The 21,862-nt window shown below is 41.5% G+C and overlaps 1 protein-coding gene and 1 pseudogene across 1 annotated transcript in view; one reads left to right on the top strand and one right to left on the bottom strand.

Annotated features, from left to right (window-relative positions):
• The window catches only part of LOC101622846 (DNA dC->dU-editing enzyme APOBEC-3-like), a 42,076-nt gene extending 34,667 nt beyond the window's left edge, over positions 1-7,409 (bottom strand). Inside the window, exons 1-4 of the mRNA XM_004692580.1 lie at positions 7,260-7,409; positions 5,477-5,747; positions 5,093-5,208; positions 4,621-4,672 (exon numbers count right to left, since the gene is read on the bottom strand). Coding sequence (XP_004692637.1) covers positions 4,621-4,672; positions 5,093-5,208; positions 5,477-5,747; positions 7,260-7,400 — 580 coding nt within the window. The 5' untranslated portion in view covers positions 7,401-7,409. The remainder of the gene's footprint in view (positions 1-4,620; positions 4,673-5,092; positions 5,209-5,476; positions 5,748-7,259) is intronic.
• Positions 7,410-18,473: 11,064 nt separating this feature from the next.
• Positions 18,474-19,910, top strand: LOC101623064 (annotated as a pseudogene).
• Positions 19,911-21,862: the final 1,952 nt, after the last annotated feature.

The raw sequence follows: 21,862 nt of genomic DNA on the forward strand, positions 1-21,862 counted from the left end.
TGCAAGGGTCTGCACTCCCTCACTCCCTTTATGGCGCCTCAGGCTGTTAGATAGGATGACCACAAATCTGCCCACCTTATCGGTTCAACCATCTGTTGCCATGGTAGCACAGCGGTGGGCGCATTCCTCGGAGACCCAAGAGCTGGGGCAACCGAGCCACCAACAACCCACAAGGTGCAGCAGACCTCTCCTGTCTTGGCCTCCTGTCCTGCCGCTGCTCTCCTCAGCAATGCATTTAAGTCAATCTGCCTTTCTGCTTCCCACTCTGTCTTTTGTAAATCCTCTCACACCTCTGGCCTGTACTCCAGTTCTTTGTAAGCATAAAAAAAAAAAAACTTAAAAAAAAAGACATAATAAGAATTATTAAGAACAAGAACAGACTAAGCAAAAGCTGCTGCTTGCTCAGTAGGGTGTGACATGGCCTCCAGCCAACACCTAGAAAGAACACTGGGATTTAAGCAATTATTTGGAGACTCCATACTAGGGGAAACCAAGAGGCATGAAGGGCCCAAGTAAGTGAGTGCTTCTCTTTCTGGGACACTGAAGTTGAAGGGCTCTACAGTCAGTCAGAGAATTGGGCTTTGGCCTGGTGATTTGTGGGTGAATCTAAAAAAATGGGAATTTACTTTAGATTGGATATTCTGAAAGTGTGATCACAATTATGTGATTGCTTTTGTCTTTAAGTGTTCGGGGAGGGTTGGCTAGAATAAAGATAAAATTTAGCAAAGAAGTAGCAGGCATCATTTTAGCTAATACTTTTGGTATATTGTGAGCAGTTCAAATAAATTTGTTACCCTGTTCTCGTGTAGTTTTGTCCGAGGTTGATTTTCTGATCTTTATATCCAACAGGAAAGTATTATGGCAGAGCCATGAGTGTCAGGCCGGTGTTTAATGATCAGAGATGACATGATTTTTTCCCTCAGGTGCTCAGAGAGGATAAAAACAAATTTGAGAGGAATTTAGCAAGCAATGTATTTTGTACAATACTAGATATTGTTTCTTGCAAACAAGAAGGATGACAAAGCTATTCATTTAAAAAGTTCCAACTTTGGGGTGCTCCCTGGTAGTGCAATGGGTTAAAGCACTGCATTATGAAGCTCTTGGAAGCCACCAGAGCACAAGTTCGATCCCCTGCCAGGGATCTGACCCACATGGCATGGCAGACCTCTCCTGACCCACCCACTGCTCCCCTCAGCAGTGTACTTCATTGATCTGCCTGTTCTGCTCCCCACTCTGTCTCTTGTGAATCCTCTCACCCACCACACCTGGCCTGTACCCCAGTTCTGTAAGCATAAATAAATAAGGCTTTAAAAATAAAGTGCCAACTTTATTTTTTTCCCAGTTTGTACAAAAAATATGAAAATTTATCATCTTCACATACTCATTTTGTAGACGGGGTGTTAAAATTTTTAGAGGTTAACTATTTTTTCCACTATGCATAGAAACAGAACTCAAATTTAGGTTTGTCTGACTCAAGTCATGCTGACTTAAAGAAAAACTGTTGGGAGTCATGTAACAAAACTCAGCTATGTAAATTATAATCATTTTAAACAATACACTTTCAGTGCTTTTTTAATATTCTGTGTTTTCAACCACTTGCACTATCATTCCCTCAAATATATACAGGCCCATCAATTAGTTACTCCCCATTTCTTTCTCAATATAGCTCTGGCAACCTAATCTTGGTATCTATACATTTACCTATTCTGAACATTCATATAAATGGAATCATACCATATGTGATTCTGTGTCTGACTTCTTTTACTTAGTATGATTTCAAGATTCATCCATATGGCAGTTTTCCATTTTTTTTAAACATTTATTTATTTATGCTCACAGATGTGGTGGGTGAGAGGATTTACCAGAGACAGAGGGGAGCAGAACAGGCAAATTGACAAAGTACACTGCTGAGGGGAGCAGCAGGTGGGTCAGAATAGGTCTGACATGCCATGTGGGTCAGCTCCCTGGCTGGGGATTGAACTTGTGCTGCAGTAGCTTTTGAGAGCTTCATTACGCAGTGCTTTAACCAGTTTTGCCACCAAGAAGGGCATTCTTTTTATGACTCAAAACTCACCATTATATGATTTACTGCATTTGGTTCATCTCTTTACCAGTTGATGGATATTTGGCTTTTTCACTGTTTGAGTATTATTCGAGATTGTTGCTCTGTGTATTCAGGTGCAAGTTTTTGTTAGAACATGTTTTAATTTTCTTGGATCAGATGTCGGAATAGAGTTGCTGATTTATACAATGATTCTGTGTTTAACTTTTGAGGAACTATTGAATGGTCTTTCATAGTGGTTGCACAGTGTTAAATTTCTGCAAGTCAATATATGAAGGTTTCGATTTTTCCACATCCTCACCAATAATGGGTATTATTGGGGTTTGTGTATAGCCATCCTGGTGTAAGCATGAATGATATCTCAATGTGGTTTTTAATTTGCATTTCCTTGATGACTAAGGATGTTGAGCATCTTTTCTTGTGTTTACCAGACATTTGTAAATCTTTTCTGAAGAAATACCTATTTGAGTTTTCGGGCCATTTTAAAATTAGGTTGTTTTTCATGATCAGTTTTTTATATATTCTGGATGCTAGATTCTTACCAGATGTATTATTTATAAATATTTTCTCTACTTGTTTGCTTTTGTTACTTGTGGTTTGCTGTTCTATTTAAGAGGCTGTAGTCATATCCCAGGTTATGAAGAATGCTGCCTAAGCTATCTTCTCAGAGTTATAGTTTTTAGTTCTTATATAGTTATTAGTTCTTTACTGCAATGTGTTACAGTAAAATGTGAGTTGCTTCTTGTGTTTAGTATGAGGTGGAGGTTCAGAGTCATTGTTTTGCATTCAGTTGCCCTAATATAACTGTTGCAAAGATTATTCTTTTTCCCACGGGATGTTGCTAGCACTCTTATCGTATCTATTTGTGGACATTGGTATAAGGGCTAATTCTCAAGTCTTACCCCTTTTGAATTGACTTTTTTTCCTGGTTGCATTGATTTACAATACTGTAAAGAGACTTAGAAGATATACTTTGCTATTAGAATAATTTCTCTTTTTTAAAAAAGATTTTATTTATTTATGTATACAGAAATGGGGTACAGGCCAGAGGTACAGGGGCTGTGAGAGGATTCACCAGAGACAGAGTGGGGAACTGAGCGGGAAGATCAAGGAAGTACACTGTTGAGGGGAGCAGTCAGGAGAGGTTTGCTGCACCATGTGGGTCAGATCCCTGGCAGGGGATCGAACTCATACTGAAGCGGCCATGGCTTGGCTTAGCTTCACTGTGCAGTGCTCCAACCCCCTGAGTCACCAGGGAGGGCTGCTAAAAAAATTTCTGAAGGTATATAGTCATAAACCATTGGATTCCATTTTAATATATCAGAAAAGAAAGCAATGATATGAAAATATTAGATGCTATATAACAATATAAAATATGAGTACATGAAGCAAGGAGTTTTAATATTTAACTTTTTCACAAACTTAAATACAACAGGGGTAAAACTGTACAATTATGCTTTCAACTTTTCCTTTTAATTTATTCATTTACATTGCAAGGGTTTCTAGTTAATACATGCACAGTCATAGTTATTTTCAAATTTTTTTTCTTGCAGTTAAAGATGGTTGTTAAAGACTAGAGAGGCATTTTTGCCATGTCAGACAGATCCCCACTTTTTCTGGCTAAAACACTATTTTCTTGCAATGTTGTCACCTCCCCAACTCCCAATATTACTTCTTTTTGTCATATTCTCTTATATAGTTGAACATTTTTTTCAGAGAAGCATCGTGTCCAAAGTAGAAAACCTTGTCTTGGCTGACACAGCTGAGGTTAAATGACCCAGCAGAGAGCATAGGCTTTTCTCTTTTCAACATTCAAACAATCCCCTTCCAAGCATTCATTGACTCGTGGAATTTTTAAAAGATCTGTGTTTCCAGATTTGTTTCTTGATACACCAACTCACTTTTAGAATATCTTCTTCAGTCCTCAAATTCACCTTAGTCTTTAAAACAGCCTGAGGGTGGCAGTGTGTGTTGAACACTAAGAAAACAATTCTTTAGGACAAACACAAAATGTCCTCAAGTAATTAAAGTAGTTATTAAACCCTGGGTGTTAATGCTCTGGATGGATGGTTTGGTGTTTCTATCACCCAGATTTGCCCATTAGGTAGAGTTTGTTCTTTTGAAAGTGAATTCCAAAGGAAAAAAGCAGAGCTATCTACCACTTATATTACTGAGAATTCAAAATGAATTTTAAAAAGAATACAAGTTATCAAAACATCTGATCTTCTCATGATGCCATTAAGGAAGGATCTACCTTCTCCTTTGTTCCTGCCTAAAAGTCAGTACATTGACACTTTAGGGTCACCCAGGCACTGCAGTTCTGTGGCTTCCCAGTAGGGGGCGTTGTAGCATTAAAAATAAAAAGGTATCGCTTTCCTCTGGGGTCTGTTTGTGTTCCTTCTCTGTTTTCAAAACACTTTACAAAAGCCATATGAATGTTTTTTCCCCTCAGCTCTAAGAAAGTGAGAGTTGAAGGAACACAGAAGATTCAAGGACTGTTCTTTTACCCAGTCTTCAGAAATAGTTCATTGTATGCTCAATTCTTGGAAGTTGGTTTCAAAGTCCCAAAGTACGAAATGCATCTCGTAAATCATCGACTTCATAAAGGGGCTGCAGAGAAAAAAAATAAAGTGAGTGGATGACTGTTACATTTTGGAAGATGTGATCTGGGAAAGGGAAGGAAGAAGAGAGAAAGGACTTCTATCAGGGTGGAAATATAGTCAAGCACTTTCCAACAGAAAGAAAGGGGAGAAGACGAGAACGTTATGTAGAGGGTTCAGAGTTGTGCCGAAGAGCAAACTGATTTTCAGAAATGGCAAGAAGCACAAAGGCAAAGTGAGGTTTTCATTAGAGGAGAAATAAGAAATAGACATGATTTTCTATGTGTTTCACATTTCCATTTCCATTCTTACATACATTTCATTTATTCAAATAATATGAAAATGTAAGGAATAAGGAAAGACAACATGACCAGCTCCAGGAAACGATGACCTTGGAGAGAGGAAGAAAAAGACAAAAGAATCCCCTTACCAAAAGGATGCGTCGAAGCTGTCTGGATAGACGCACGGAATTTTCATGTAGCCCTTCCCAAGCTTTGAAAGTTCTTTCCCGGTTTTCCACAAAAGTATTCCAGCAATAAAAATAATCTGTAAAATAGGGAGGGCGGGGAGAAGATGGTTCAGATCTCAGATCAAGGCGACGAACACCCTGGCCCCTTTTTAATTTTCTCCCTTCGCGGTCCCCCAATCTTGTGGCCAATCCATTAATTCCTTTCCTTATTCTAACTGATAAATCGGGGCTCCAAAGGTGAACCAGAACCTTTTGTCCCTCGGATTGTCCCGGATTCTCATGCTGTATTGCAATCCCACGTGACGGCGGCTGCCCCGAGCCGGCGCGGGGAGGTCCCGCTCGCACCTTTAAAGGTCATGATGGCGATTTGGACACCGGCGCGGTGAAGCCGCCGCAGCCCTTCTGGCTCCGCCTTGCGGTCCTCGCAGAAGTAGAGGCGCGCGGTGAAGATCCTAAGCGTGAGGTTGGGGTACCCTCTCAGAAAGTCAGCCACATGGCGCGCACAGTCGTAACAGGGGCTCCATGAGGTGAACCAGGTCACGCGGTAGCACCGGCCCGGGTCCAGGTCCCAGTCGGAGATGTAGCGGAGGAAAAGCAATTCCACGTGGCAGCCAGACTAGGGAAAAAGCAGATCATGCAGCTGCTGTTTATCGAAGTTTATTGCGGTACTGGTGGAATTACAGTTGTAACAGTCAAACACTCCCAACCCCCCGGAATGATCTTTGGGTGCCTACATGTAGTTTTTTGTCTTTATTCTCACAGGAAGGTTAAGGACCTGCCAGTAAGAGCAGGTGGAAAGAACAGAGCAAGGCTGTGGATTTCCCGTGCAATAGAGAATGAAATGAGTTGGTTTTGGACAAAGGTGCATTCCACTCTCTCAGGTTTCATTTGTGTTTGTGGAGTTTGTATTTTTTGTGCCTTTGTTATAAAAAGTGGTTTGGAAATGCTTGTTAAGGTAATGTGCCAGACCACTAGGTGGCAGTAGGGAGCTTGGCTGGACGCGTGGGGCCACAGGTGTATGTACCTCAAGAGAGGTCAGATGCACAACCGAGAGCCATGGAAGGTGATTCCTGTGGTAAGTGCTGACAGTGATATGAGCAAGACCCCTCAGTACTACAGAATACTCTTTAGTCCCACAATCTCGAAGACTTAGGCTTGGTTTTCTGTCTTCACTCCTGAGACTTGGACCAGTCATCCATCTTGGTTTCCTAATGCCTCCCCAGTAAAATAGACAGGTGTTGTGAGGAATAGATAAAAGGGAGGTCGAGGCTTGGTAACGGCCTTGAAGTTAACAGTCTTCTCTGCTTAAACTGTCTTGTTACCCAAGGAGAAAGAGATTGGGATACAAAACAATTGATCTTAGGTCCTGTATGTGATATAATGGAGGTCAAAATAAATTGAATAGTAGTCATTGAACAATGAGCCAGCCAATGTCATTCAACCTTTGCCTTCTCTGGATCTTCACAAAGACTAGATGCTATGGGAAGAGGTGTTCATAGCAGCAGCTTATGTAAACCTGTCTGGGTTTTGGTGCAGTAGTCTCTGCTTTTGCACCTCTCTGCTCTTTGAGCTGCTGAGAGATTTTTTTGTGCACTTCCCCCCCCCTCCTTGATCCCATCCCCCACTCCACCCCCACAAAATGTCTTTGGTATATGACTGTTCATTATTCTTATTATTTTCTCGCCTGGTCCACTATACTCCTGCTAAGAGCTGCTGAGAGAATTAATGAAGTAATCTATTGAGACTTCTGGGGTTTTCAGACTCACCATGCTGACTTGAACACACTGGTCCCAGCTACATGAGGGAATAGAAATATTTGGAAAACAGAATGTAGTTATTAATTTTTCCTTGATTTTTCTTGTGAGTTGATCCTATTAGTCTAGACAAGAGGCTGTTGACCCTCAATTTCCCCCTTAATTACAAAGGCAATTCAGCTGTGGGGAAAGGGGAGAAAAGTCTGGAAATAGTTATTCTTGGCATGGAAGCAAGGTGTGATGCTAACTGGGGGAGAACATTACATGATGTTCCTTGTGGCCTGTTTTACTTGTGTATGTGTAGAGTATCACCAAAAGGACTAGCAGTGTTGGTTTAGTCTTTGACTGATTGGGAAGCCAATTTTCATCAATACCTTGTTGCGAAGGTGACCGAAGTCCAAGGAAAATGAGGTGGCACTATCCCTCCGCTTCACTACATAGCACAAGTAGGTCTCATGTCGGCCCTTAGCCCAACGGACATTTTTGAAATGGTAAAGAAACTTCTTCTGTTTCATCAGGAGGCTGTCAATGAGAGGAGAGAAAAACTACATTAACATCAAGCTTCTAAAAATGTATCCTTGATTGGGCCATTGGAGAGATATTCTTCCTTCCTTGACTGGGTGACCTTGTGAACTTGAGGTTCATTATAAACCCTCTTTCATATGCTTAACACCAATTTAGAGATACTCAGCAAGAACCTCACCCATGCTACCTCAGGGAACAGTCTCTTCCCATAATTGTCTTCTAGGTGTGGATGCATTGGGAATACAAACTCGATCATCAGACCCATGATTAATGATTTCAGGTTACCCATCTAATCTCTAAGTGTCCAATATGTACCTCAAATTTAGCATGATCACAGTACCCTGTGCCCTGGGCCTAGTTGTCCTTTGTCTCTTGGCTTCCTCATCTCGGACTGAAAGCTCAGAATCACCTTCGATTCTTTCTCTTTCTTCATTCAGCCATCTGATTTTATTGATGCAAACCCCTGGATATCCTTGAAATTGTCCCTGTTCCATTCCTTTTTTTCTGTTCAACTTTCATCTTTTTAATTTTTTTTTAAAGATTCATTTATTCACACAGAACTGGGATACAGGCCAGAGATGCGGAGGGTGAGAGGATTCACCAGGGACAGAGCGGGGAGCAGAACTGGCAGATCAACTAAGAACACTGCCGAGGGGAGCAGCGGGCGGGTCAGGAGAGGTCTGCCCCGCCATGTGGTCACCTCCGGGGCAGGCGGGAATCGAACTCATGCGGAAGTGGCTTTAGCTTCTCAGTGCTGTGCTTTAACCCGCTGCGCCACCAGGGAGGGCCCCGTGTTAACTTCTTAACTGGTCTTTTTGCCTCTGTCTTGCACAATGAACCCAGAGCTGACCATGTCACTTCCCCACCGAGATCCCCCAGTGATTCTTTTCTGCCCACAGAATAAACACTCCGGATGTGGTATCTAGCACCATTTTTTTACATTTGGACTTCAATGGACATTTCTAGATATTCTACATGTCCTAGTAATTTCTTCTTCCTTTCCCTCCTCAGGAGACTAGAGCCTACTTTTCCTCAGCTCTTTTCCCCCAGTTACCTTGTTGGGACCCACCTATCTTTATCCATGGATACAACCTATACATCCTTCAAAGCCTCACCACAATTTCAATTCATTCAACCTTTTCCACCACTCTCAAAGTTCTAGACCATAATAGGACAGTAACAGCAACAAGAAGTATCAGTAGTGTCTTATTCTTCAGCTTTTTCTATCCAAGTGCTCACCTGTGTCAACAGTCGGTTGCTGGCATGTTTTCCCAATTACTGTTCTGACACAAGTATCACTTGAGAAGTAAAATTTGGGGGGCAGCTTCCCTGGGGTGGCCTAGGGGCCACTACTGCCTGAGTTCGATCCCCAGACAGGGAGCTGACCCACCTGGCACAGCAGACCTCCTGTCTTGCCCACTGTGCCCCTCAGCAGTGTACTTCAGTCAGTCAACCTGTTTTGCTCTCTACTCTGAGTCCTCTCACCCCCTGAACCTCTGTCCTACACCTTAGTTCTATATAGATATAAATAAAATAAATCTTGAAAAATAGTAAATTTTTTAAGTATAAGACCAATACATGACTGTTCACTGGGACACTATAAAGTAGGATATTAAATCTAGAATATTTGTTTAATAATAACTTTCCACAGTGTTTAAAGACAATTGTTGCTGTTATGTTCCCTTCTGGACTCTTTATAGACATATATTTGCATGATTTTGACTAATTTTGTGATCTGCTTTAACTGGGGATTCAATCTAACATTTTGCTGTGTTCTCAGAGACTATTGCTCTGCTTGTTCCCTGATTTCTGTGTTTTGGATATCAATCTGTACTAAATTGAATTGAATTAGTAGAAATACAGTATGGTTGGGGCAGAATAAGGTAGCATCTCTGATTTTATCAGCTAGACTTTTCCAGAAATGTTGTCACCCAATTTGTGGAGATAATGTTGCCCCCTAATGTCTTCAGGCAGAAGTGCAGAAGACAGGAATTTGAATACCGTTTGCAGGCATGAGAATTGAAACCTTTTTTTTTTTCACTTGAAGGTACAATTTACATACTTCATTGACTTAAAGTGTACAGATCTATGAATGTTAGTAGATGTAAACACCCAACAGCAGTGAGGACACAGAACATTTCCCGAATGCCTTTACCCCAGAGTTTCCTTACCTACTTTTGCAGTTAATTCTTCTCTCCTCTAGCAACCACTAAGCTGTCCTTAATTTCAATTAGTTTTCATTTCCTGGAGTTTTATATAAATCATACATTATCTCCTTGTTGGGGTCCGACTTCTCCACTTAGCATTATGACTTTGAAATTAATTCATGTTGTTGCCTGTGTTAGAGGTTCCTTGGCTTTTACTGGAGTATTCTATTGTGTGGCTACAGTAGGTTTCACTATTCATTGACCTGCTCATGGGCTTGGGATGGTTCCATTCAAGGCTATTGTGAATAAAGCTTCCATGAGCGTTCATGCATTTGTCCTTGGGGACACATGTTGACATCTTAATGATGCAATATGTGAGGCAGACTCTGACTTTAAAAGTGATGTACCCAAATGTCAACTGTATTAAATAGATTAGCAAAGGTCAGAGGTTTTTATTGCTTTCTCTCTCTCTCTTCTTTCTCTCTCTCTCACAAACCCACTCACACATTGAGTGTATAGGAGTGCACTTTAAACCTAGAGACTAAAGCTTCCCTAGTGGTGAAAGGATTAAGTCTCAGCACTATCAATCACTACCTCTGTCTGGGTATGAGTTCAATCCTCACCAGGGAACTAGCCCAGGTAGACTCCAGCAGACTTCCGTCTCACTCGCTGCTCCCCTCAGCAATGTATTTCAGTCAGTCTGACTGTTCTGCTCCCCACTCTGTCTCTGGTGAATCCTCTCACCTCCTCTTTCCCGCCACACCTGTAGTACACCTCAGTTCTTTGACACACAAAAAAGTCCATAAACTCTTTAAAAAAAAAGAACCCTAGACATTAGATTTACTACCAGCACATACATTATAGCAAATAATTTTTAAAAAGTTATATAATAATTTGGAATTAAAAGGCACATTTCAGGAATCTGAAATGGATACTAACAAATTGTAACAATTTTCTTTGATTTAAAAAATTATTATGGTGAGGACATTAGTACTGCTGCTACCACTGTTATTATTTATTTCATCAGCATATAAAAATTGAATGCATTATAAAATTTCTCTTTGGAGCCATTAAAAAAAATCAAGCATTTCTCTCACCCATAAATTCTTTCACATTTTAATTTACTCTCCAGGACTGCATGGGTGAGAAAGCAGGGAACTGTCATGTATTGTGCAGTACCAGGCGTTACCTGTTACAAGGAGCAAGGAAATGAACTCTGCATAGAAATTACAAGACACAGATGAGCTCGCATGGACTTTCCCCCCCTCCCTCAGATAATCATGCAATAGAATCGCAGGACTGTTAACCTGACCCAACACTTTCTTTACGTGTAGCTGGCAGCCTGTGGCCAGTTGTGGCCATTCTCTGGGTCTCTCTCCTGGATGAGAAGGACATAGCTGAGGCAGTTTTTTCAGGCCCAAAGATTGACAGCTGCTCTGGACAGCTGTGCCTCTTGAGGCAGAACACTACCTGCATCCCCAGCAATGCAAACCAGAGGCAAGCAGGTTAAAAATAATCCCGTGTCATGCGCGTGCACTCACTAAGGCGCTTTGCAGCTATTATTTATATTCCTTAAGGATAATTATAAATCTCTATCATCTGTTGAATCTGTTTTCTCCTTTTTTGTCTTTCTCTGAATTTTAACTACCTGTTTACCATTGCTTTGCATATCTATGTATAAATATCTCCACTGGATACTTAATCTCCAACTAATGCCTCAGGTTCATTTTCAAAATCTCATTGTCAACTGAGCATTGCAAACTTTTGCCTCCAGAAAAATTTTCTGCCCCCACTCTGAGCGGATTCAAAGATGTAAACCTACTTTACCTCAAACATAATGGGGGGGGGAATATTTCTTGATGAAGGCAACCACTACATGTTTTAATTCTGTAGTAACTTTTGTGTGAAGGTTAAACTGAGATGTGGCTTAGGTATGATGCACATACACTTTCATATTCACATACCTCATTCCCTCACCTAGTGAAGAAACTAGGACTAGATTAAGTTCTGTGGTAACTAAATTATCATAAAGTGCATGTAAATACTTTACAGAGTTCATATTTAAGAAGTGAGCCAAGCCATGTCTGAAGAAATTGAAAAATAATTAAATGATAGTGACAATGCTAAGAACAGCGTAACAATTGGGCCTATATTATTTTATACTTTTACTTTGTTGCATTTAGCCCCCCCCTTATTATAACAACAATCATATAGAGACTTGCAATTGCTATTGACTAATAAGCACTAAAAAATAACTTCCTTCTTAGGTAATTAAATGATTCAGTAGTTTCCCTAAGAACATTAAACTGCAAAGACTTTTATAGTTGAATGCTTACAAAATCATCACAATGTTTTTAGTAAAAGTGTTACTTTTCATGATTTGAGTCTCTGAACATTTGGTGTGTTAATACTACAAACAAAAACTATTTCTACCTGCAGAACAAATCTTAGGACAGACCAATCCACGGTACACGTTCTTTCACGTATGGAAAAGACAGATGAAAGTTAGGTGGAGACCTAATTTCATCAGAAATGTTAAGATGCAGAAAAGTTTGTGCACACTGACCAAACACATCTTGTGAGTTAGAGTGGGAAGAGGGCCAGCTCCCAGACTCAATACTCAATTAGCCCTGAAAGGAAGCCAGTCCTGCCACCCGCCCCCTCCAGAACTCCCCCTCTTTACCTGTCCATAGTGGATTCCAGGGTGCCTTTTGTGGGTCTCAGGCTAGGGAAAGCTTGCCTCCAGCACAGCTGCCTCCCTGACAATGACCCACACATTCAAATTTGAGCTGAGTCCTTTGAGCTCCTCCCCCCACAGCATCACCACAACCAGGTACCCCAAAGGCCTTCCTCCTGTTTGGGTCCAGTGAAGATGGGGGCGGGGTTGTCATAAGCAGTCACGTGGGTTTCATGATTGAGCCTCACTGTACTTCTTGGGTAGGTTCCTTTTAGGCTGCTTCTCTTTAAAAAATATCCATGCTCCACAGGTAAAACCAGACAGTAGCAGGAGCGTCTTCGTAATTTGCCTCCAATAGTATCTTTAATTTTAAAAGCATCTTGTCATGTTCATTTAAATCACACCAGATCTTCCAGGAGCTGAATGTATCTATTCCCTGTTTAATCACACATCTCTGAACCTCACAGCACCTGCACTATGACTGACAAGGAAAATTAAAACTCAGGGCATGAGAAATTTTGCCTCCCAAAGCAATTTTTTCTTTTTGATTGCATTACTAGAATGGCTAGAAGACTAGATGGTTACACCAAAGCTTTTTTTTTTTTTTTGCATAGGCCATCTTTTCCATAAAACAAAGTATCTAATTCAAAGTCAGAAACAACCATACCCTAATTTTAAAAATGCTGCTTAAGTCAGACAGAATCAGCATCTAATGACTTCATTGACCTTGGAATTTTCAGTTAAGAGGCTTTAACTTCCTGCTCTCATATAATTTAATTGAACTAAAGATTTTGCCTCTTCCTGCCTACCCCAGCCCATCTGCATTCTCTCTATTCGCTTCATACATCTTGATGTCTGCGTGTGATAGAAAGTGCCAAGTTCTAGGGACACGGTGCTGAGCAAAGGTTGCCTTTTCTGCTCTCCCCCTACCTCAAGGCTTTAAGTATTATCTGTACAATGATGGTTCCCAAGTTAGTAGATCTAGTTTGGACCTTCCCCTTGAAGTCTGGGCACGTGTGTCAAGCAGTCAAGCATCTGCTGTGTTCAACATCTCCTCTTGTATGTGAATGCGCTAAAACCGAGGACCTGTCCTCGCCGGCACACAAACTGCTCCTCACCATCTCCTGGTCCCAGTGACAGTGGCATGCTTCCCCGGGCTCAGGCCATCTGGCAGTCTTGCTTGCCCTTCTGGCTCTTCTAAGCCCCTTAACAGATCCTGAAAGTAGATGCAGAACAAATCCAGGAAGTGACTACTGTTCATCACCTCCAGGTCTGAGCCATCTGGAAGATTGCGTTTAGCCCTCCAACTTCCTATCTCCAGAGTCATCCTTTTTACAAACATTTCAGATCCTATCATGTCTGTCAACTCCCCATGGCTCATTTTCTCAGGAATAACCAACATCCTTACTAGAGTCCTCACAACACCTCCTCCCACCTGCTTCTGCCTTTCCCATCTGACCTCTCATGCCTCTGCTCCTGCAAAGAACACTCACTCCTACCTTGAGTGTTGTCAAGACTTGATCCCTTACTTATGTCTTTACTCAAATAGTCCTCTGTAGTTGGAATTTTTCTTAGTCACCGTATCTGACTTTTCAACTATACCTCACCACAAAGACACTGCGGATGTGCTGCTGATGTGTCTTTCTTTATTCTACTCATGATACTGGACTTTTGGGGAATTGAGTGGGTAGAAAGGTTTAATTGAAGTAAAATTGAGTTAAAACATGCTCCAGGCTGAGCTTAAGGGGAACAACGATGCGCATATAGTTCATCGGGAAATGTTTTGTCTAAGTCTTAATAAAAAAGAGATTCACAGCCCCTCAATGTTCAAGGAAACTTAATGACTGTCTAGCCTCCTGCTTCTCAAAATGGGATGTGTCCATCTGGAATTAAGCCTAGATGAAGGTGGCAATATATCAGGTTATAAGTCAAAACCATAGACTAAACACATCTTGGCGTCTTCTTGGAATATAAAAATTTTCCAGCAGTTAGAGGAAAACAGCATTTCTACTTAAATTTGCATATCTGTTTTCCTTAGGACTTTCCTCCATAAACCTCTCCTTGTGTCATTTAAAAAGTAAGTCCTCAGAGCACGGAAGATGTAATACTTTTCATTTCCCCTGGCGAATGAGTAAGTGCAGAGGGGACCCACCAGCCCAGCTGCTAATAGCATCATGTAACTGTTCAAGACAAAAGAGACTCCAGGGAAGTTTCAGATGAACACAGACGGTTTGGGATAATATCCTCAGATGTGCCGTATTTCTTATTTTACTCCTTTTTATAGGACAGTTTAATGGGGGAGGAGGGATGAGAAACAGATTCTGTAATTCTCTTATGAATCCCTGCTCATACACCCAAAACAGTGGTCTGTCCTCCTGCATATCCCCACAAAAATCATTCCCAGCATTAATGTCCTGTTCACTGATGACAGTTCATTTTTTTTTTTGGTTAAGATTTATTTATTTATTCATACAGAACTGGGGTACAGGATAGAGATGCAGGGGTGGAGAGAGGATCCACAGAGACAGAGTGGGGAGCAGAACAGGCCGACTACCAAGTACACTGCTGAGGGGAGCAGCGGGCGGGTCAGGTGAGGTCTGCAGCTCCATGTAGGTCACCTCCGGGGTGGGGATAGAACTCATGCTGAAGTGGCTTTAGCTTCTTAGTGCTGTGCTTTAACTGGGAGGGTCTGTCATTTCATTTTTTAAAAATGTTTTATTATGTACGCAGAACTGGGGTGCAGGGGTGGTGAGAGTATTCAACAGAGACAGTGGGGAGCAGGACAGGCAGATCTACTGAAATACACTGCTGAGGGGAGCAGTGGGAGAGACAGGAGAGGTCTGCTGAGCTATGTGGGTCACCTCCCTGTCTGGGGATCAAACTCGTGCTATAGTGGCTGCTGATAGCTTGATAATGCTGAGATTTAATTTCTGTGCCCCAAGAATGGGAAAAATTTTAATAAACAATATAAAGCCCAGAATTCCTGGAGGGGAATTGTGACCTAGATCTGGCTCTTTCAGCAACGATTTGAATGACTGTGAGGAAAGAAGCCTTTCTTTCTTCTGAGATTCTGCTTGCCATCTGGCATATGTAGGCTATGCTAGACAGACTTGTCATACTTTCTGTAGGTGGTAGGAACCACACAGCAAAGGCAGGTTCCTGGGTCTGTCCTTCAGGCTTTAGCAAAAACCAATTGCATGGTCTAGTTGAGTGATGGCTCATAACAGAAGAACAGTGGGACAACATTGAGATAGTATTCATGTTTCACATAAGCTTCTTTAGAAAAGCTTTCTAACAAAATTGCCAGTTATATACCTTGCATAATGACGAGACACAGGTTGTCCAGCATAAGAAAATCTTTATTTCTCAGAAAGCTATATTCCTTTTTCTTTTGAAGGAAGGAAATCACCTCTCTTATTACTACAGCATTTTTCATTCCTGGTGACTTGAAGTTAGTTCATGAGATGAAGAAAGACAATTTTCTGGGGTTTCATTCAGTTATTTTTAAAGACCATTTTCCTTACTAACAAACTTCTCCCCTCAGCGAACTTCTCTTGAAAAACCACAGCCCAAACTGGTTAGTTTATTTTTAACGAAAACATTGCAACCTGGGAAAGTGACTCTGGTGACTGAGGTGAGCCTCGAACACCTGGTCTTCACCTCATGAGAGCCGCAAGATTAGGTTTCATTCTGGCCGGTGTGTGAGGCCTGGGGCTCCCCAAGACTTCTCCAGGGTCTCCATTCCCGGGTTTGAGCCCTAACATGCTACCATAGGGATTCCCCGAGCTGCTATTTTTGGACAGCAGGTAGATTGTTCAAACTGATACCTTGTTGTTTTTGAAAGAATCTGAAAAAAGGGGTCTGTGTGGGTGAAAGTGGTTTCTGGAGTGCTTCCACTTCTACATTTCCCGATTTTTGTTTTTCTCAGCTTACTGCCAGCCATATTATTGAATTGTCACTGGGGTGTGAAGAAGTTGAGGGACAGATTTTGCAACATATACAGGAATTACTCATTCACCTTCTGCTGGGCAGCTGCCCTGGAGCCACTGAGGTTGAAAAACATTAAACAAGTATTCATCAAAAGTCAAAAGAAAGTTCTTTGATGGGAAAAGAAACAAAAGAAGCTTCATCCATCCTACAGCTGTGAGAAATAGTATAGCATAGTGGGAAGAGTTAGGTTTTATAATCCAGTGCCCAAACAAAGTCTGTCAACACTATTCCCTAGCAAAATGTCTTTTGAGTATATTTCTCCGTGTGTACAATATGAACAACCAATAGTAATATTAACTGATGTTCACTGGGTGCTTACTTTACACCCAATTCCGTTCTGAGCATGTCACCCACATCATCTCAGTTTCAAGCAGAAGAGACCATTATGGTTTTCAGACCTAATTATTGAGGCCTGGAGCTAACGCAATCTTCCTGCAAGATTATTAATGATAAACATGAGCAAGTAAATGTGGCGACTACTTTATAAAGATTTATTCATTTTTTAAAAAGATTTATTATTTATGCATAACAGAACTGGGGTACAGGGGCAATGAGAGGATTCATCAGAGACAGAGTGGGGAGCAGAACAGGCAGATCTACTGAAATACACTGCTGAGGGGGACAGTGATTAAGACGAGAGAGGTCTGCTGTGCCATGTGGGTCACCTCCTTAGCCAGGGTGAACTTGTGCTGCAGTGGCTGTGATAGCTTCATAGTGCTGTTGCACTACCAGTGAGGGCCCGTAAAGAGTCATGCTTATGAATGAATGAAGGTATTCATTCTTTTGTGAAGCGTTACTTGCAATGGCTGATTTAGATAACATATTTTTAAAAATACAAATTGTGGTCATACAAAAGTTTTCTGCTGTGGTTGCAAGGTTTTGACAAGTGATATGATCGATAGGAGTGAGTAGCTATGAGTAGGTGTCTCACTTTGTGAATTAGTGTACAAAGTATGGGTTCCAGTGATTAGTCCCTACTGATTTTCATTCAGTAAGTCTAGAGAGAAACCCAATATTCCACCTTTGTGACAAGTACCTATTAATTCCAAAGCAAGTGGTCAGTTTGGAACCTAATGTTAATAAATACTGGCCTAGAGGACCTCAAGTTTCCTGAAAAAAAATTTATGTCAATGCATATGGCATAAGGTGTTATTCCAAGCAGAAATAAACAAGCAGTTTTAATCTCTTGGAAGGAAGAGAACATGCTTTACTCAATTTTGTTTCCCCAGCTCTGTGTGACCATAGATATTCCAAAGCTGTTCAAGGTTAATCATCCACACTTCCCTGCAGTCTGTGAGCTAGGTCTATTCTGACCATGTCATTCTTTTAATCTTACAATAGTCCTGAGGCTTTGGTACAATGAGTTCTTCTTTGACAGTGAGGAAACAGGCACAGGAATGCTGAAGTCACAGTGGGGTAGGAAAAGAGCCAGGATTGACACCCAGCTTGAGTTTGTGTTCTGAAACACAAAAAGCTGTACTTCCTGAGGGAATCTAAGAAACTATGATTACAAGGTTGAGCTGTCATCAAGTATTCTCTGTCCTGAAAAGAAGAAAACTTACCAACTTCTTTCCCAAAGGGAGTAGAGCAGATCACATCTCACTCAAGTCTTTTCACCTCCTCTAACCCTACCATCTTTGTAAGGTCAGAACAATTCCTCTCTGTGGGGCTTGGGCATAGGGAGGGTGCTTACAGAAATAATCCATCCCTTCCAGCCAGTATAGGAAACTGACCAGGAAGAGGCCTCTCACATTGAGGAAAAGGTGTTGCTTGAATGAGACACACCTTTTGGATTTCTGTTAGAATCCTCTCTGATTTTTTTTTTTAAAAGATTTATTTATTTATGCATACAGAACTGAGGTACAGGCCAGAGGTGCAGCAATGGTGAGAGGTTTCACCAGAGACAGAGCTGGGAGCAGAACAGGCAGATTGACGAAGGACACTGCTGAGCAGCGGATGTGAGGCAGGAGAGGTCTGCTGCTCCATGTGGATCACCTCTGGGGCTGGGATTGAACTTGCACTGAAGGCCTGCAGCTAGCTTGCAGTGCTACATCCTAACCTGTTATGGCACCAGGGAGGGCCCCTCTCTGATTCTTTATCTTTCTTGCAAATCTATTTGCTGGATACCTTGCAGGAATGAAAGATTCCGGCACTAACCTTGCACAATACCTTTGCAACAAAGTGCAGTAAATTTTGGTAAAATATGGGAGAAACTTGTAAAAATCATCAAAGCTTTCTTGGGTTGGAATATGTCGAAGAGAACATGGAATGACCACTTCACAGATATCTATGCCTATGTGTAACCCACTCCTTACAGTCTGGGGTAATACTTTACAAAGAAATGCAGACATTTCTGGAAAATCATGTACGATTTGCATGAGCGAGTTCTCGAGTGCAGAACAAATACTTGTCACCTATTCTAGGTGTTGGGAAGAGTATAGCCAGGATACAGATTCTCCTAAACTACTTTTATAGGCATCTCACCACCCAGTTTGTTGAAAAGAATAAATGGACAGCTGACTTTCACTGACTTTGACATAGAAAAAAAAATTAAATAAGAAAGTTGGCCTGGTGTAGGTGGAAGAGATTTATGATTGAGCCGCTTCAGGACATGCTTGTCGGGATGCTGTTTCAAGAAATCAGAAGTTATCAAGGTGGAGGAGACCAAAACCAACAAGTAATCCACGCATTTATTAACTTCTTTGTTCATGTGGAACAATATGAGGAAACACTCCTCTTCAAGTTTTATCAGTAAATCTCTTTGAGTCTCCCTTTCTGGCTGTCATGAGAGAATTATAAACAAGAAGTATCTAATGTTTTACAAGAATCAAACTGCTCATAGTATATGGAAACAGTTGTAAGTACATTACAAGATGAAGACATTCTATGTCAACTATCTACCACCATCACAGTAAAGTGATGCATGAGTTTCAGCAAGAAATAATAGAACATTGCAATCCTTATAAGCAGAATGTCAGAATATTATCTGACAAGAGAAAAAAATGATGTCTCCAACTTGTACATCTTACTCTGTGCTGTGTGCCCTGACTTGCCCCACATGGCTCAGGTGCTCCAAAAATTACATCCATGATGAGGTCCTTAGAGTAACCTGTAGTGTCAGCCAGGAAAATATATCAGCACAATTTGTGGAGTCAGCTTTGGAAATCTATGGTAAGTTTATTCAACATAACAACATCGCTTTGAATGGTGATCCACTCTTTCTGGCTGCATTAGATAAAGCCTTTACAAAAAGCCTAAATCTGTAAAGTGCCTAAAGCTTGCCAAATACTGTGACAACTTAAGAAATCAGTGAAAGGGATGACTGAGTGTCGTAGAAGACAAACTGATAAGATGCTATGATTTTTTCAAATACATCGCTGATAAGGATCTTTTTTCAGAAATTCTATGCAAGAATGCTTGCAAAACGTTTAATTCTTGGATTATCTAGGTCTATGGAAGCTGAAGGAAGGATGACCACTAAATTAATGCAAGCATGTGGTTATTTGCAAGGGAGTTACATGAGATTTACACAGACATGAGTATCGGTGCAGATCACAACAGAAAATTCCAATGATTTTATCAGGAACCAAGACACAGTAATAAATCTGGGAATTTGTTTCCAGATAAATGTTCTCCAGACTGGCTCATGGCCTCTTACTCAGCTCCCTTGCTTTTCTCAACTATGAACTTCAGCATTAAGAGCACAAGATTTAAGATTGCTTCACTGATGCAAAAAGAGACAACCCAAGAAATGGAACAAACTAGAAGTGCTATAAATGAAAAGCAGAACATGTACCTCCAAGCAGCTATAGTTTGAATCATAAAAACACATAAAATACTGGGCATAGTCACCTTATTCAAGAGGTGATTAGTCAGTCTAGAGCTAAGCTTACCCCAGTAGCAGCATAATCACAGAGTGCATTGAAGTTCTGATAGACAGAGTACATGGAGCACAGTCCAAAGGGGAGCAGATGAATACTATTGCATTGTGTGGTATCACCCTTTTACCTCATGGGTATGAGGTCACCGCTTCACTTTAAGTTCTGTGGAAGAAAGTCCACCTGGGTCCCATGATTTGGTCATTGGGCAGCCTCTGTTTTCCGGCTGTTGACAGCATTACCAGTGCCTTGTCCTGAGCTTTCTGCTTGGAGACATAGGCACACGCCATCTTGGCATTTCTTTTTTTAATTTTATTTTATCAATGCACAGAGGAGCTGGGGTGTCGGCCAGAGATGTGGGGGGAGAGGGTGGGGAACAAGAATCCTCTTGTTCCCACCAGAGGCATTGTGTGGGAACAGAACAGGGGGAATGTTTGAAATGCACTGTTGAGGGAGCAGGGGGTGAGACAGGTGAGGTCTGCTGTGCCCTGTGTGTCAGCTCCCTGGCTGGGGATGGATCTTATGCTGCAGTAGCTGCTGATAGTTTTAATAGTCTGAGACTTTACTTCTTGCATCACCAGGGAGGCCCTTGGCCATTCTTAAAATCTTGTTGAAATTATGCTAAAGGGGGTCCTCCCTGGTTAAAGCACTGCACTAAGAAGCTAAAGCCTCTTCCAGCCTCTTCCGCATGAGTTCTATCCCCGCCTGCCCTCAAGGAGATCCACATGGCGCGGCAGACCTCTCCCAACCCTCCTGCTGCTCCCCTCAGCAGTGTACTTCGTCGATCTGCCTGTCCTGCTCCCCACTCTGTCTCTGGTGAATCCTCTCGCCCTCCTCATCTCTGGCATGTACCTCAGTTCTGTATGAATGAATAAATAAATCTTTAAAAAAAAAGGCATTAAAACTCATTTTTAAAAAATTATGCTAAAGTATGAACATTTGGCTAGCTGGCATGCTTTTTCTTCGTTTTCAGTTGATGTGTTGCTGTTTTATGTATCATAAAAGGCATAGAGTTTTTGTATCTCCATTAATATGACAAGCATGATATTGCTGCTTGTCAAAAAAAAAAAAAAAAGAAGAACATAAATTCCTTTGCCCAGTAGGAGGCGCCATCCTGGAACCCAACATATGTATCTACTAGGACCTTTAAGGGTTTGCGGCAGTCTCTCCCTGGAAGATTTGGGATGTTAGAAAAATTAAATCAGGGGCCTCTCTCTGGTAGCACAACTGTTTAAGCGCAGAACTGCAAAGCTAAGCACGTCACTTCAGCACCAGTTCAGTCCCTGGCCAGGGAGGGGACCCTCATGGCGCAGCAGAACTCTCCTGCCTTGCCTACTGCTCCCCTCAGCAGTATATTTCAGACAACCATCTGTTCTGCTCCCCACTCTCTCTTCTGATTCCTCTCACCACCCCTGCCCCTCTGGCCTGTGCCCCAGTTCTGGATGCGTAAACAAATCTTTACAGAAAAAAAAAAAAAGAAATTAAGTCAGGAATCTTTTGAACTGTAAATTAGAACTTGCTGTTTTCTGCATCTCTCTATTCATCAGCTAATCAGCAAGGGCCAGCTCTCTGTTACAAGGGACAGAATAGAAGCGTGTACCTACTCCAGAGCAATGAGAGAAACCAATCAGCTTAAGTTGTAGGAAAATGCTATAGTCTTCTTAAATACATGATAGTCTTAACTGGGCTAACTCTTTTGAATACATGAACCATTTGTAAGGCACATGTCTTCCCACCAGTTGAGATTATTTATTCCCCCA

This window comes from Condylura cristata, unplaced genomic scaffold, assembly GCF_000260355.1.
Source record: "Condylura cristata isolate star-nosed mole 26May11 unplaced genomic scaffold, ConCri1.0 scaffold00034, whole genome shotgun sequence".
In the NCBI taxonomy this organism is placed as follows: domain Eukaryota; kingdom Metazoa; phylum Chordata; class Mammalia; order Eulipotyphla; family Talpidae; genus Condylura; species Condylura cristata.